Source organism: Theobroma cacao, chromosome 5 (assembly GCF_053813885.1).
Source record: "Theobroma cacao isolate CCN51 chromosome 5, ASM5381388v1, whole genome shotgun sequence".
NCBI classification, from domain to species: Eukaryota; Viridiplantae; Streptophyta; class Magnoliopsida; order Malvales; family Malvaceae; genus Theobroma; species Theobroma cacao.
The window spans coordinates 38,742,523-38,760,153 of NC_142643.1; the positions used below are offsets into that span (position 1 = coordinate 38,742,523).

Below are 17,631 nucleotides of genomic sequence, written 5' to 3' on the forward strand. Positions count from 1 at the left end.
ACTCATTCTATCAACTACCAGTTAGGCAAGGTTGTCTGCCATCTCATTACTTGATCTTGGAGTAAATTGAATCTGCCAGCCTGTCACCTTTCCTTTGAGTGCAATGATTTGAAACATCAAGTGTCGGAGCCTCCACGCGGCTGCCTCCAGTTTGTTGATCCACGTGACGGCATTCCCAGAGTCGCTTTCAATTATGAGGTTCACTGAATTTGCCCAAGGGAAGTTGCAAAGATGATCATGGCCTCCTGAATTGTCAATACTTCTGCGAGATTAGCATCTCCCCACCCAGCTTTCTTGGAAAACATCAATTTAACCTCCCCCTGGTCATTACGCAGCACCCCTTCAATCCCAACCTGGGCAGCCATTGGCAGTCCCGTCTATGTTAGAGTCTCCCAAGTAACGTTCTTATTGTTGGGTTTCCTCGAACTAAACTCACGTGCAAATGAAGGGGCATTCACAATGTCCATGATGGACCCATTATCATTTGGACACTTGGACTTAACCCGCCATGCAATTGTCATTTTAATAATATCATAGACCTTCTCAGCCTCCCACAATTTCCCTTCAAAAACCATTTCATTTTTCAAGGCCAAATGGACCATGCAATGGTGATGAAAGACATTCTTTATACTTTCCTTCCTGAGATTTCCTCTCTATAGGAGTTCCAAGTCAAAATAAAAGCAGCCGCATCTCTTATCGTATAACCAATAATGCCCCACTCCTCGCACCACTACAAATCCTTCAAGATTCCACACAAGTTAAAAAAAGGTGATTAACCGACTCTATTTCTTTGTTGCATAGCGTACATGTAATTAGTCGACTAAGATGATTAGCCATGACAAAGGGTGCCAAAATTAACAGGAATAGTAAGCAGTTGAAAGAGTTTATGATTGCATTCGAGATCTTATGCACTAAACATATTGTCTAAGATGTTAAGGAATTACATGGCAAGACCAAATCAAGCAGTAATGGAAGATAGGTAGAACCTGTAAAAAGGAGATGGACACACACACATGTACAAAGAATCTTCTCAAAAGGATTTACTAGCACAAATGTGAAACATAGTGTATAATATTTCTTTAATCCTTAATGCTAAAAGGCCATTGCATAACCTGAAAATAGACATGAACACTTTTTGTAGTTTCCAATAACTTGAATTTTTACACAATCTTGTTGAAATATTTCAGAACATGATTGATCACTCCCTCACAAGAAAAGAGATAATTTAGCAGTGCATGCATTTGCAAAAAAAGCCCTCACCAACCATTTCCTTAAGAAGTTGTATTGCCTTTGAGGTATAGCTATTTCGAAGCAACCCTCGGATCATCACATTATAACAACAGCTATCAGGTAAACAATCATTATCTTCCATGATCCTAAACAACTGGTATGCTTCATTTGGCAATCCCTCTTTACAAAGTCCACTGATCATTAGAAGATATGTGTAAACATCAGGTTTTAAACCTTTCGCAGGGAGTCCATGAAATAATTCCATTGCAACTTTAATATGCCTAACTTTGCACAGGCCATCAATTAGGATACTATAATAGACAATATCCAGTTCCAACTCACTGTTCTACATTACTTGAAACAATGTCAATGCCTCTATGATTTTACCATGTTTGCATAAGCCATGAAGCAAAATTGAATAGGTCATCAGACCTGGAACTTGTCCAGAAGCACACATCTTTCTAAAAAGTTCTTTTGCAGTAGAAAGTCTCCTTAGTCGACACATGCCTTGTATCAGAGTGTTATAAGTGACAGTATTAGGGATTGTTCCTTTTTCAAACATTTTATAAAGAGTTCCATTGCTTCATCTAATCCTTTAGTTTTGCAATATCCATTGATCATAATGATATAACTAAAATTAACAGGTGCACAACCCTTGTTAATCATCCATTCAAATAATCTTCTAGCTTTGTCCAATTTGTTTTGCAAACAATGACCTGCTATCAATGCATTAGACGTGAGAAGATCAGGCTCAATGCCTTCTTTTATCATTATGTCAACAATATCTTCAACTTGTTAACTTGATTTTCATGGACTTAAAAAATCCTAGCCATCTCAAAATCTTAGATTTTCAAATTTAGCCGTTCATCTAATAAGATGTTACTAGCCTTTAAATCTCTGCTAATATTAAAACCCTTCCCTCTTTGTCCAACTTCACTACTGTTGCATCGACATCGAATCTATCAAGAATTGTTGTAAGGAAGAAGGAAAATGAGAACACAAACTGTAAAAAGGGCTCTATGACGAACAGGACTAGAGAGAGAAGGTGGCTAGACAGCCTTTTCATGGTGTTTGTTGACAATCTGAGCAAGAGTATGTCTTGGGAGGCAATCAAGGGAGCCTTTGAGGAATATGGGCGAGACATGGATATTTTCATCATTCGGAATGTATTCAAGAGAAAAACAAATGTTCAAACTTTGGTTTTGTTAGGTCTATGGATAAAAATGAGATGGAAAAGGCCATGAAATGGGGGAATCACTAGTGGATGGATGGTAGAAGGTTATTAGTCAAGAAAGCTGACCTGGTGAAAAAGATGAGCATTGAGACGAAAAGAAGAGGTAGTCCACTTGTAAGATCACCACAGAGAGATGTTCGGTCATATAAGGAGGCGGTTATGGGTGGAGCTATCATCAATAAGGAATGGGTGGAAAAAGAAAGTGGGAACTTAGAGGGGTTATGAAGGTGTCCAAGCTTATGGTAGGTGCAAAGGGGAAGATAACACAGAAATGGGAAAGTGTGAAAGATGCGAGACACGACCAATAAAAAGGGAGTAGAATACTGACAACAATCATGAGTATTCCCAATGATGAATTGAAATAGGTCACTTGTAGCATTGCAAGGATCTTAAAGCATTGTGTAGATGGTTCGGTGATACAAGAGGGATTAGCCATGGAAGGAATCTATGTTCAGGTAAAGGTGGTGGAAAAGTTAACATCCTTGATAACTTTAGGGAGCAAGAAGAGATGATTATGGTGATGGATAACCATATTGAGATCCTTCAAAGGCGGTTTGTAATAGTTAGACCTTATTTGGATGCTAGCATTGACAGAGAAGTATGGGTATAGGTGAGAGTACGTTAAATGCCTGTCCATATTTGGCACGTTCAAATGTTCAAGGCAGTTGCTGAGTGTTGGGGAACATTTATGGGTGTTGATAGGAGTACGTATAGAAGGAAGTGATTCGATAAGGCACACATGTTGGTAAAAGTTGAGAGTAGATTATTGATTCCCAATAGAGCAATATTGGAAGCCAAAGGTAAGTTTTTTCCCATATCTGTCAAGGGGGTAGGGGAAAAATTGAGCAGGTTTCTAGAATGCTATTCAGTAGATAAGGAGGCAATCCAAGAGGATTTGGAATTGTTAAGGAAGCATCAAGCCTGAAAAAGTGGTGACGGTGAGAAAAGAGAGATGAAGAAACAATAGATAGAACAATTTAAAAAAAAAGGCTTCTAGATAAAGGAAAGCAAGACCATAGTGTCAAAGGAATTAGAGGAATTCAAAATAAAGGATGGGTAAGTAGTTGACATAGGTATGATGGAGGTAGGGAAAGGTTCATAGTTTGGCAACGAGGTATGTAGGCTAATGGTGACAAGAAAAGGCATTGATAGGGGACACAAAGGAGAAGAAGTTTTGATAGAAAAAGATGTTTAAGGTATAAGGGATGGTGTAAGGAAGAAGGAAAATATTAAAGGGTAAAAGACAACAAGGTAGTTCAGGAAAGGGAATTAGTAAACTATGATAGAAAATAGGGCAGAAAAAAAATAGGTTTAGATTATTAAAGGGTAGGTCTTCAAGCAGAAGAAAGAAAGGGATCAAGGAACAAATCAAGGAGGAGATGAGGTTAGAATGCGATGGTGAGGACCAACTTGAGGGAGGTAGTGTCTTAGATGCTAATATTAGGATTTGGAACATAGTATTAATGAAAGATATGGAGAAAATTTAAGAATAAAGCGAGAAGCTTGGATTAAGTTTTCAAGAAGAGAAAAAGGATGTGATCTTAAGGATTGTAGTGTTGAAAGCAGCAGATAGGGGTGGAAAACCAAGTTGAACAGAGGAAGCTCAATAAAGGAAAGGAAAACTGTGATGTTAAAGGTTTAGGTGGGTCTGATGTTGTAGTAGGGTGTCTTAAAGATTATGTCTTATGGAATAAATAGTTGTCTTTTCATAAGATGATTATTGAAATAATACATTTATCCAAGGATTATATCTTACAAAATGCAAAGGTATAATTAAGATAAAAAAGTGCTTTAATGAAATAGTTGTATCTTTAAAGAAGAGACACTTGTAAGCCTATGTACAAGACTTGTAGCCAAACATTTTGACATATCAAAAACAAATAAGACAAGAGTTGAAAATCCAAGAGAGATGGAAGTGTTATGTTCTGAAAATTAATATAAGCACTTGAGTTCTCATTATTTATCAAAGGAATCCAAATTCTTTATAATCTACTTGCTGCAGAAGGTAGATTTTAAGGCTAAAAAACTTTGCAAATCCTTGAGCGTATTTAGTGGTCTACTCTCATAAAATGTAAAGACGAAGTTAGACGTTGGTTTCATTATATCCCTAAGACTATTCGCATAATTTTCTTTTTGCGTACTGAGTGGTAGAGGCAAATTAAGTCTTAAAAATAACGTCTATTGAAATGTTCACCTTGAAAGTCAATTTTACCGATTCCTTGAATTCCATCTAAACCCCATTTGCACCCACATATAATGTGATTCTTGATCCCATAAAAATAAGAGTAATATTTCTATCTTAAACATGCTTTTAATTAATTAATTAAAATTAAATAAATATTTTCCACCTATAATTATAATTAAATAATAATTTATTTATTTAATTATAATTGCTAGTCCATGTTAAATTAGAATTATTCTATTTTATTATTATTCATTTTTAATTAATTTTAAAAAGAATTAATAATAAAATAAAGAAATCCTAATAACACATGGAGTAATATAATTATCTCATAATTATAATTAATTATAAATAAAAATTACCAATTTTAATTCTTATATTTTATAATTAAATTTCTCTATTATTATTTTTATTTATAAGTCAAAAATTATCTTAATAAATATTTTTTATTTAAAAAATATTTATATATTAAGATAATTTTGACTTACTAAAATTAATATGATTAAGACAAGTCTTATCTAAATCAACCCATATACACTCATGTCTATAATTAAGACATTATATGCATCTTGTCTAAATTAAGACAACTCTTGTCTTAATTAAGATAACACTTAGTTACCAAATTTGAACATTAATTTGTACAAATAATTAAACAAGCGTTCTAACTTAAATAAGTTAAATTTTACGAAGCTAAGTAGGGAATCGCATTGAACATAAATATTTCAAGGTCTAATAAACATAGAACTATTTCTTTAATTTCATTAAAAATAATTATAGTTTATTAATCATAGAATTACTCCACCATAAATTTATAATTGCACTCTTAAGTTATCTACAATTACGAGAAATATCCAATATGTAAAATTTAATATTGGTTTGTCCAATTGCGAACCTTATGTTGTGAACTCTCATAGTCATTTAATGACAAAAGGTGAATTTACCATTTTACCTTTTATATCTTTTTTATCCCCTGGTTTCAGATTTCATCCAATTGGTGATCCAATATTCAAAATCTAATTTTTTGAATATTAAGATGTAATGAGTAGCTAATTCATCAATCTACTAGACTTAAATTAAATCACTAATCTTCTTGAAATCACTAGAAGTGATGTTAATACTATGAACCTCAATATTTAGATATATGTTCTCAGCTACTCACTTCAATTTAATCCCAACATACAAAGTTTAGATTAACACATTTAGATGATCATGCCCATAATAAATCAAAGATTATAAGGAGATGAAACATTAGTCCACTATTTATCAAATATTAGTCCACTATCTATTAGGATTACGGTTCTACCATAAGCAAATACATAGCTATGAGATCAAGATTAATGAACAGTCTAACTTAAACTTAAGTCTCATATAATTCCAGTTCACTTGATAGTATCATTACTCGAAGTTAATTACTTCAATGATTTGAGCCACATTATTTTCTTGAAGTGAATCACATATTTTTCATTGGAAGTAATATGAACACTACAACTTTAACATAATAAAGTGACCAACTTTATTATTCAATTGTCAATAACTTTATATTTTATTAAAATACACGTCTCTTATATATATATATATATATATATATATATATATATATCTCTCTCTCTCTCTTCATACAGATGTATTTTAATTCCTCATTAGAATCTTGGTACATTTATAACTAAATAATAAATATTTACTTAAAACAAACTCTTCATCTTATTATCAAAATATATTTTCATTACAAATAAAATAAATATAAATAAAAAAGAGAATATACTTGCTTTTCAAGACATCATATTCTCAAATTCTTATTTATATTATTAAATGCTCAAAATTTGAGGATATAATAAATTATCACAAACGTGACCATTATTATGTAACTTAATTAGGATTGATAAAATTTGACACGATTTGAATGATTTATTTAAATTCAACAACATTTGATTTTAAAACCCAATAACTTAAATTTGAAATGACTTAAGTCCGAATGATTCGAACGCTTAACATGAGTCCAAAATTACTTGAACTTAAGATGATCAAATCAAAATAATTCAAATTAAAAAATTCAAACTCAAAATGACGTGAATTTTTTTTTACTTAGAATTACTCAGTCCAAAAAATAAAATTAAGTCAGAAATAAATATGTTTTTCCATTTGAGTTTTTAATGAAAAGATGTTAAATAATATTAAGAAACATAATCAAAAACATATCTATTTACTCTCGTGAGTATCATCATATCAGAAATAATAGAAAAATGACTTTCTTTATTTCATTTACTGGAAGTACCATAAGAACGTGTGAGACAAGTGCACACAAGGAAGACTATAATCTGGACTCTAGAGCTACAGAAACAGAACAATGATATGCTTTAATCTTGTAACGTAGCAATGTAACTTTTCCTAATTTAATCCAAGTCTCTTCTTGAGCTGCAACAAATAACCATAAATCTCAAGAGGATCAGGAAGTGCCTTAGACACGCTCTCACTTTCTTTGCACCTTTTGGCCCACGCAATAAGCTTGGGGCAATCTGCCTCTATGCTGAAATTTCCACATGTCTCGTAAGTGTAAAACCAGCTGGTGAAGGGTACGAGTGCAACGTCCACATACCCAATGCTGTCTCCTCCAAAGTAGAGCTTGTCTCCAAGCTCTCCTTCCATGGTCTACAAGATTTGCATTAACTCTTCCTTTGCTTCTTCTTGGTCTTCTTTTCCCACCCATATTCTCTTTCCACAGCTGTACATCTGCAGCATTTGCACCCACAAACAACAAGCATATATGTAAAAAGATTGATATATGATCTCTTTGTTTAGATAGCAGAGTTCGAACCTCCCTTTCCTCAATTAAAAGAAAAAAAGATTGATGTGATTCATGTTACTGGATGCATGTCTGTACATGATATGGATTTTATCTGATACAAATATAAAGATTAAAGAGAAAATATATAACACTGACCTTCTTATCAAGATAGTCTCCCCAAAACAAGGCCTGTGATCGCTGATAAGGATCAGAAGGAAGCAAAGGCGATTTGTGATTCCAAACTTCATCAATGTATTGGACAATGATGAGAGACTCAGAAATGGGTTTTCCATTATGGATCAAAACAGGGATTTTTTTGTGAATTGGGTTCATTTCTAGAAGTAGAGGACTCTTGTTAAACAAGTCCTCTTGCTTGCACTCATATTTTATCCCCTTCTGGGCCAAGGCAATTTTTACTCTCATGGCGAAAGAGCTTGGCCAAAAATCGAGTAGAACAACTTCACCTTCCATTTCAGTATGTTGTTTTTGGAGTGAAAGAAATATGAAAGCTTCTTTCTAGTTTAAATAGTGATTAAGGTGATTTAGTACATCAGTGAATGAGGATTAGCTATTTATAGTTGTTGATAGCAACAATATGTCATTGCTTACCTATGTTCCTCAAGCCTGGATTTGGTTCAAAATATATAGAAAGGTCAATTGCAAAAAGCTAATCAAAATGGTATCAATCCCATTTCACACTGAGGTTTCCAATGTGTCGTTTCTTATGCCATAAATTAATCAACAGAGGGAAGTTACGAGGAATCAACAAGAAAAATGGCAAACCCAATGCGTAGCTTCCTTGTGTAGCAATGCACTTAATTAAGATAAGAAAAATAGGGGAATAATTAAATAAATATAGAGGAGATAGAGAGCTAGTTTTACACGGATCCATCACCTTGAGAATCAATATCAGAGCTATGTACGGAATGACTTTCAAAGGATCACTAATATTAATAATTTTTTTTTAATTTAGAGAAAGAGAATTTGAATTTTACTTTTTTTTAAGTAAAAAGATAATCAATAAATCAAATATCAGAGTACATCAACACTAATAAACACTTGTTTGCTGTTTTTCTTCCAACTTATATCACATCATCTCTAAACTACTATTTATATTTGATGCTAATTTTGTAAGGCCACTCATCCTTCGTCTCCCCCTAGGCCTTGGTGCATATATTCTTCACTTTAACCCATTGAATTTGTTGGTAAAAGGTATGGGAATTTAAACATATATTTTCTTAAGAATGCAAGGTTTTTTGTGTTTTGTATATAATAAAAAAAAGATAAAAATATTGTGTTACGTATTAAGATTTAACATAAATAAAAATAATTTTTTTATGGAACTCAAACTCTAATTTTGCTTCACTTAAATTCAACTTGTAAAGCCTAATCAAATATTTTAGGCTTTGTATAAGATTAAGAAAACATAAAATCAAGAATAAATTATGTATTTAGACTCATGTACTTTGTAAAAAAAATTTAAATTTAATTCTTGTACAATAATTTTTAAATTTTGAATTTTTATATTTTTTTAATATGTCAATATCAATCCAATTATTAACACAATTTAAAATTTTTCATTGAAATTAATAATTTGACATTGATCATGCTAACATGGCCTAGACCAAACTAATAACATGTTTTTTGTGTTAGTGTGGTAAATGTTGATGTGGCTTTCATCTCATTTTTATTGTTCACTGTTCTGTTATTTGATTTTCATTGAGTTTAAAATAATAAATTTTGATTTTGATATGTTTTATATTAAAAATTTAGATTTTACTTTATAAAATTGATGTCCCACGATTTTCTAATATTAAAATGTAAAAGAAAAAATAATCATAAAATTGAATTTGAAATATATGTATAAATGGGTAGGATCCACTAGATACAAAGATATCTTTAAAAAAAAAAAGATTTTCAAAGATAATGAAACTAAAGAATTAAGTATAAATAAATCTTAATCGTAGCAAGATGACAAATACAAAATAACCAAATGAAAATAATATCTAATAATAACTAATAATTAGACAAAAACATTCCTTTTTAAATGATGTATAGTCCGTCTCACCTCTAGATTTATCCATATGCCTAGCAACTTGATAGGCTCATGGGTTTATCTTGACTCGGATCGAGCTTTAAGCAAGATTTTTCAAATCCGAGTTTAACCCATGATATTACTTATAATATTAAATTATTATTTTTAATTAATTTTAATATTAAAATATATTTAAAAACTAAATTTTAATATAATTTTTTAAAATATTTTAACCATAAATAAAATTTAAATTGACGACCAAACCCATAAACAGGTCTAGCCATCTCCTTGCAATCAATGCTACTACGAGATAACAAATGGATAAGCTTGTAATACTAAAGACATTGATATTTTTTATTTGAGATGACAAGTTACAAGTCAATTTTTTGGATATTTATTTATTTATTTATTTATTTTGCCCAACTATACACCTTATACATCATCCACAAATATCATATTCTTTGCTATTTAAAAAATTCTTCTAGATTAATGTATTAAAAGATGTCATGTAACTTACCAAGTCAGCCAAAAATAGTTAAATTAATATCAATTTGACAGTGTTTTAATCAATGGAGGTATCAAAATCAACATTTAACAAAAGTCATGATTGGTATGGAAGAACTTTCTGAATCTCTTCGATTTCTTCTGATGTATCAAAATAAAAAATCCGAGCAAGCATGTGCCTAGTCATTGCTATGGAATTGTAAGAACCAATACGAAATGCATAGACAAACTGCTACTAGTCTTCCTTTTTAACTAGTCAACTTCTCCAAATTTAATTACTAACCATAAGCAATAATTAATATATCAATTTAGTTTGACTACTCACCTTTCACAAATTTAATCAATTCGCTTCACTTCTTTCATCAAGAAAATTACTTTGCTGCACTTAATTAATCATTGAGAGAAAGAAATGGAGAAGGAGATGAAGCTGCAGCACTTTAGCCACATACACCCACTGATCTTCACGAAAAGGCAAGTTAATGAAGGCGAGGATATTAATTGTTCAGGGTGTGAGAAAGCAGTGTTGGGTCCAAGCTACAACTGTTGTAAATGCAAGTTTTCCCTTCATGAGATATGTGCAAAGCTACCCTTTAAGATCAATCATCCTTTCCATCGCAACCACCCTCTTATTCTTCTGTCTAAGCCACCTACTCAGTACACCGAATGTCTCTGTGATTTTTGTGATAAAACTTGCAATAGCTTTGTCTACCATTGTTTTACTTGCAGGTTTGACCTTGACATACCATGTGCTTTGCTGCAACCGCGAGTAACCGGAGATTTCCTAGAGCTTGAGCGTTTCAGCCACAAACATCAGTTGATATTCATTGAGAATCATGTTAATCAAGGCAAAGAAGTTAGTTGCTCTGGATGCAAGGACATGGTTTCAGGTCCTAGCTACAGTTGCTCCAACTGTGAGTTCTTCCTTCATAGGAAATGTTATATGTTAGCCCCCGAGATTAATCATCCCTACCATCGTGAACACTCTCTTATTCTTTTGACAAATCTACCCCCTTCTTATTCGAGTTGTGTTTGCGATTTTTGTCTTAAAACTTGTCAAGGATTTGTTTACCATTGTCCTTCTTGCAAGTTCGATCTTGACATCGAATGCGCTTTCTTGCCTCTATGCATCACTGAACCTGAAAGTCATAGACACCAGTTTATCCACCTGATGAAGGCACTCTCATTTATATGTGATGCCTGTGGCGTTAAGGGTGACCATCACCCATATTTATGTACTGTGTGCCAAGTAATAGTCCATGAAGAATGCAGATTTTTACCGCACACCATCAAAATAATAGGCCACCGTCATCCTGTCACACAATTCTACTTCCTTCAAGGAAGTAAGTACAGTAAGCAACATTGCGGTATTTGTCACAATGAAGTGAGCTCAAACTATGGTGGTTATGGTTGCCTTGGCTGCAATTTTGTTGCTCATGTGAACTGTGCAACGGTAAATTCTGTTTCTATGGATGCAACTTTGCTGAAGAGTAAAGGTCAAGATGAAAACATAATCTTCAGATCAGATGATTCCTCTAACTTAATCACAGATATCATCAAAGAGATCAACCTTGAAGGGGATATGGTAGCTATGGTGGTCAAGCATTTTAGCCATCCACATAAGTTAACCCTCAATGAAAAGGTCAACGATGATAAGCTTTGCGATTGTTGCATAACACCCATCTTAGAACCATTCTACAGTTGTCTAGAGTGCGACTTGTTCCTCCACAAAACCTGCCTTCAATTGCCTAAAAGGAAGCAACACCCTCTTCACCCACATCCCTTGACCCTTCTTCCTAATCATCCTAATTTTGAAGGCTTGTTCTTCTGCGATGCTTGTCATCAAAGCTGCCATGGCCTCACCTACAATTGTGACCAATGCAATTTCAACCTCGATGTCCGGTGCGGTTCATCATCAAACACCCTTAAACATGAAGCACATGAGCATCCCCTTATATTCAGTAAAGGAACCGAATGCATTGATTGCAGTGCTTGTGGTTACGGTAATGACTACTTATACTCATGCTTTGATTGCAGCTTTGCCTTGGACTTCAACTGTGCTTCTTTACCACATACGGTGAGGCATAGGCACCACGGACACCCTCTTGATCTCACTTACCAAGATAGCGCAGATCAAAACTACTGCAACATTTGTGAAGAAGAAAGAAACCCAAAGCACTGGTTCTACTGCTGCAAAATATGCAACTTTTATGCCCATCCTAAATGTGCTACTGGGCAGTATCCGTACATCAAGCTAGGAAAAACATACCCCTACGAAGCTCACCCACATCCTGTTGCCTTTGTCCATAAGACAAGGAGCCACCCTCCGTGCAGTAGAAGCGGTAACCCATGCAAAGGCCTGGCCCTTGAATGTACTAAGCCTCAGTGCAATTTTATCATTGAATGGTGTCATGTAGAAATCCTCCATTTCTAAGATCATTGTAATGATGTCATGAAGCTACTGTAAATCATTATTTTTCATAGGCTTTTCTCTATTGACCTTTGCGTGTATACTAGTTATTGTTTGAGTGATTATAAAGGTGGCTAAAAAAGAAACACTGCGGCAAAAACTGGGATCATTTCCTGCAGCAAAATCCAGTTACGATCACAGAAGAAAATCTTGAGGTTTAGTGAAATACTGCTAAAAATCATTAAAATTTCTGGCTATTTTATCTTGTTGCTAAGAGAGCATTGTTCAAATATGGGGATGATCAAATTTAAGCGTGTAGGCAAAGATATTGACTAACATAAGGTAGAGAAGGGAAATGAAAATTAATCCTGCCAATTGTAAGGAGGTAAGGTCATTAAGCTAAATTAAAAATTTTAATTAGAGGTTAGTTAGCATGCGATATAAATTTATTAAGAAGGTCAAAAGAAAATGTGTCATCACGCCAATGCTACAATTAGTAGTCAATGAGAAAATGACAAAAAACACAGAAGAATTCTAACAAAAGGGTGATAAGAGCTTTAGTTTTTTTAATCTGAAGCAGAGTACATTATTTGATCTTTTTTTTTTCTTTTTGGGAGAAAACAGAAAACATACCGAGAAGGACCAAGCAAACAGAGGTGAAAATAACAACTAGGATTGTCTGGATTCTTCTTTGAAGGTAAAACCTAAAGCAAGTAAAGATGCATGTTGTGAGGCATCATAGATGGGATCATAATGAAGCCTATTTAGGTTTATTGCTGTGAAGAGTATGATACAAACAGGAACCTTCCTAAGGGGCATAACTCACTCAACCACCTAAACATACTGATTCTGAGTCTCCCACATCCTCTTCAATGACCCCACTCGTATCTTCCCTAGTTACACTCATGCTTGAGGCTGATGAGCCAGCAATATCTGAGAAATTCTTGTGCAGAAAGGTTGCCTTGTGCTTGCGTCTGCTATGGTACCATTTACTTAGTAGATCAGAAACCTCACTTTGATCATTTCTGCCACTGATTACTGGTTCTATGGATTCCTCTTCCCCTGCTTCTCCTTCATCTCGGTTACTGAAACCTGCTGTTATCACTGGAAAGAATAGTGGTTTACAGCAGCCAATGAGAATTACAAGGAACATTATGTAAACATGGAGAGATGTCCACACATACAGCGTCCACTTCCAATTGCGGAGCAATTGTTTATTCCAAGGTAACTGTGAGTTCATAATGATTTGAGCATCATACAACTGTGGAAGCAATGAAGTCCCGGCCCTTGGAGCCAAAATTACCCTAACAGCTTCAGTTCTTGGATGTCCTTCTTTGTATCTCAATATCTCAATTTTTATCTTTTGTGTCTCACTTGAAATTCCAAGCAAGAGAGGTAAACCCATGAGAAATGTTCGTGCAAGTCGAACTGGTAGGCTTCTGAACCACAACATAACAGGCTGGCTAGACTTTGCAATTACATTTCCATTACTCGATAAGAGTTCTGCAGTCAACTGATAAAACAAATATGCAAGAAAACAACTGTTTACATACTCATAGTTACAGATATTTGAGCATGCAGTAGACGGTAGAACAGGGCAGGTAGTCGCTAGATACAAACAAGACAATTCCCTAGACTTCAACCAAACCATGTTTATACCACACTATCCCTGACTTCAATATATAAAAATTAAAGCTAGAAAGAAAAGTTGCACAATCTTCTTACACGATTTTGAGAGTAAAATGAAAGGACAGAGAGCATGTAAGTGAAATGTATTGTGGAAGCCAATACTTTCATTTACAACACAGAATAAATGGGATGGAAGTTTCTAAAAGTCTTCACTGCACTGGCAGTACACACTCATGAGTATGTATAAAAAAGGCATAAGTAACCCTCATATAGTCTCCAAGGAAACCATATTAATTTTGTAGGAAACTATGGTTGATTACAGCTTTATAACCATCGAAGCAATAAAGGTAATTGACACTGCATCTTTTAGCCAGAGATTTGGGATTGAAATGGATGACATTTGCAATATCAATAACAAGCACTAGGAGGATAGACCTTTTATTTATTAGTGCAGAATAGATGATAGACAAAGTTTAAGACGCTTCTATCTTTAGTTTCCAATGCTCACACAAATTTGGGCAATCAAGTTTTGAAGTCCGAGGTTCAATTACATAGCATTAGCAAATGTTTGAAATGTTGCTAAAATCTTAACTTCTGTATTTTAATTGTGGGAAGGGGTAGAAACCAGTGCCCTCATTTTCCATTCATTGTTGATATAAAATTCGAATTGAATTAAAAAATTTGTCAGTTGGGGGAGGGGGGGGACAAAACTAGAGATATATAGTGCTTAATTGATCTATAAATTCAACAAAAATCAAAGAATGTAGATATGAATTGGAATACCTGAAACACCCCAATATGCGTATTGAAATCAGATTCAGGCACCAAAAGAACCAAATAAACATGAAATGTATGACCAACTGGAACAGCCATTTGCCTCTTCCTATGACTGCTGCAGTCAAACCCACTACCACCAAAACACAACACTGCCTTAGGATTCACCTCAGTGTAATCAAAGTACAATTTCTCTCTAACAAAAACAGGCTCTTCCAGCCAAGTTTGCACCAACCCAATTCCCACCAAAGCAGCCAAAACCATCACCAAAACCAACAACATGCACACTTGTGCAGCTCCCAGAAGTCCCAACGCAACTCTCTTCAACAAGATGATGCTAGCATGAGTGATTTCAGAAGGGACCTCTTGAACGGCCGTTCCGACGCATGCCGTTGTCTCTTCAGCACGGTGGTACGACTCTGAGGCTACAGAAAGGAAGGTGGAGAAAGGGGAAGCAAGGGTGATAAAACAGTTGTAAAGGACATCAGCTTGAAGAGATATTAAGCTGGTGAGCCAGTCAGCTGGTTTTGGTATAACGCTGTAGGCTTCTACTTCTTGTTCTTGCTCCTCCATTGCTGATATTCAGATTGAAGAGAAAATGAGACCAAATTTGTTTTGGGATGATTGAACTGCTGGGTGAAGCTGCTTCTGCATGAGAAGAAGAAGTGAAACGTGGAGGCAAAGGCACGCGGGATATGGACAAATGTTAGTGAACCATGCATTCTGGCAGTAGTTTACTACTCCCCGTGTCATAGCGTCGTCAGAAGAAAAATTTTGGAATTGAAACGTAAAAGTTAAAGAATTTGAAAAAAAATAGAAAGAGTTAGGCACAAAAAGATCAAAAAAGAGATATTAATTTTTGATATAATACTTTTAAAGTTTATGAATTATTTTAAAAAAATTTAAAAAATTTTTTATTTTTTTATTATATTAAATAAGTTTATATAGTTTTATATTAAATGAAGTATGCTTTTATTACTAACAATTGATTACTGTAATTAATCAAAAAAGTCATTTATTATTTTACATTTATATAACATTGATGTGAAAAGTAAAAAATAACATGTGATCATATATATCATCATGTCATATTAATATGTCATATCAATATTTAGTATGATATGTCAATATGTCGTATCAATACTACATGATATAAAACGATAAGTGACGTTTTGACTAATGAGAATTAATCCACTGTTAATTATAAAAGTATAAAAATCTGTCTTTCAAAAAAAATATAAAAATTTGATTAAATATAATAAAAAATAAACACCTGAGCATTTGACTTATTAATTGGTATATGATACTTCTACCTAAAGATCAGGGTTCGAATCTCTTTTCGCTAATTAAAAAAATATAATAAAAAATAAAATTTATTTAAATTGTCTAAAATAAATGAAGATTTTTTAAAATATTATATTTTAGTTTTTTACATTGAAGCTTGTTTTATGTACAGTAAAACCTCGATAAATTAATAAATTCGATTAAGTAATATTTTTGATTGATCTCGACTTGGGGCCAACATGATAAATTAATAATTCGTTAAATGTATAAGATAATACATTTTAAAAAAACATATAGGTTCCACTTGACATTTAAATTAATAATCTCCTTATACATCAAAATTTTATATATACATGACTCAATTAAGAGATTTTTATAAAGCATGACTTCAATGTTACTTATTTTTTCTTGAAATTGATATCTCATTAGACTTCATCTCTAACTTTTCTTAGTCTATTAAGAAACTCTAGTGTAGTGTTCTCGTATTATAAGAGAAAATTATACAATGTGATTGTTGCTTTAAGTGCATTTTAATCATATTTAATATTGTTGCTTAGCTTGATTGCAAGTTAAACTTTGTAACACCTACAATTACAATTGCTTTTGAGTATAATTTGGATTTTTTATATTGTACTCATGTAATACTTTACACATTTCATCTGTCATTGTTGATTTCTTTACATATCAAGAAGTCATTGTGTTTAGTTTTACCATTTGCGACACTGCATGTTCTTTTTATAAATGTTTTTGCTTGATTTAATGTTCATGAAGTATATTAATTAAGTATATATCAAATATAATTTTAGTTTGTTGCAAAAATGTATAAATTCATAACTTCTATTTAATAAGACTAATTACATTCATAAACTTATTTTGGTTAAACAAAAATATAGAATAATAATAATTTGTAATTCGGTAATTAGGTAATATACATATAATCACGATACACAATACATGTATTAAGTTCAATATTTTGAAAAATAAAATCTCATTAAATTAATTTGTTATTAATTAATGTATAAATTAATAAATTATTAATTTATTGATTAAATAATATCTCAATTAATTAATAAATTTTCATGATCTAAGGGTATTAATTTATATAAGTTTTACTATAATAATATAATTATTCATGTCTCTTTACTTTTTGCTTTTTGGATTCAACTACTTAATACATTTTTAAGTAGGAGAGGAGCTAACCAACTTTTATTGGGAGGTCAAAGATGAAAAGGAATAATATATTAAATATAAATAATTAAATATGATATACAAGATTAATAATTTCTTCTTATATAGTCAATATTGTTTAAAAACAAAATACTCAAAAATAATTTTCTTTCAACTAAATATAAAACATAAAGTATGTAAAAAAAATCTTATATAATCAAGATTAATAAAAAATGATATATTGATGAAATTTTAAGCAATAATTAATAATGCAATGGTACAACGCATATTTGATAATTATATAATAATTTTTTAATGCTTAAAGACTAAATTTATTGAAAAAACATAACAAAAAAAATATGACAAGTAGAAGATAGAACTATATAACAAAAAAAGAAAAAAG

The 17,631-nt window shown here is 32.7% G+C and overlaps 2 protein-coding genes and 2 pseudogenes across 3 annotated transcripts; 1 reads left to right on the top strand and 3 right to left on the bottom strand.

The window, feature by feature from the left end:
* Positions 1–1,225: 1,225 nt before the first annotated feature.
* Positions 1,226–2,609, bottom strand: LOC108662004 (uncharacterized; annotated as a pseudogene).
* A 4,218-nt stretch (positions 2,610–6,827) lies between these two features.
* LOC18599368 (putative glutathione S-transferase parA) lies at positions 6,828–7,951 on the bottom strand (annotated as a pseudogene). The gene is made up of 2 exons (XR_016026363.1): positions 7,585–7,951; positions 6,828–7,373 (listed from the first exon to the last, which is right to left on the bottom strand). The product of XR_016026363.1 is annotated as a putative glutathione S-transferase parA (transcript).
* Positions 7,952–10,351: 2,400 nt separating this feature from the next.
* Positions 10,352–12,520, top strand: LOC18599369 (uncharacterized). Its single transcript, XM_088806565.1, has 2 exons — positions 10,352–11,866; positions 12,002–12,520. Exons 1-2 carry the CDS (start codon positions 10,377–10,379, stop codon positions 12,396–12,398), a joined length of 1,887 nt encoding a protein of 628 aa, XP_088662691.1. The 5' UTR covers positions 10,352–10,376; the 3' UTR covers positions 12,399–12,520.
* Positions 12,521–13,117: 597 nt separating this feature from the next.
* Positions 13,118–15,376, bottom strand: LOC18599370 (Putative adipose-regulatory protein (Seipin)). Its single transcript, XM_007029313.3, has 2 exons — positions 14,787–15,376; positions 13,118–13,887 (listed from the first exon to the last, which is right to left on the bottom strand). The coding sequence occupies exons 1-2, from the start codon at positions 15,348–15,350 to the stop codon at positions 13,201–13,203; spliced, it is 1,251 nt and encodes a 416-aa protein (XP_007029375.3). The 5' UTR covers positions 15,351–15,376; the 3' UTR covers positions 13,118–13,200.
* Between the last annotated feature and the right edge of the window lie 2,255 nt (positions 15,377–17,631).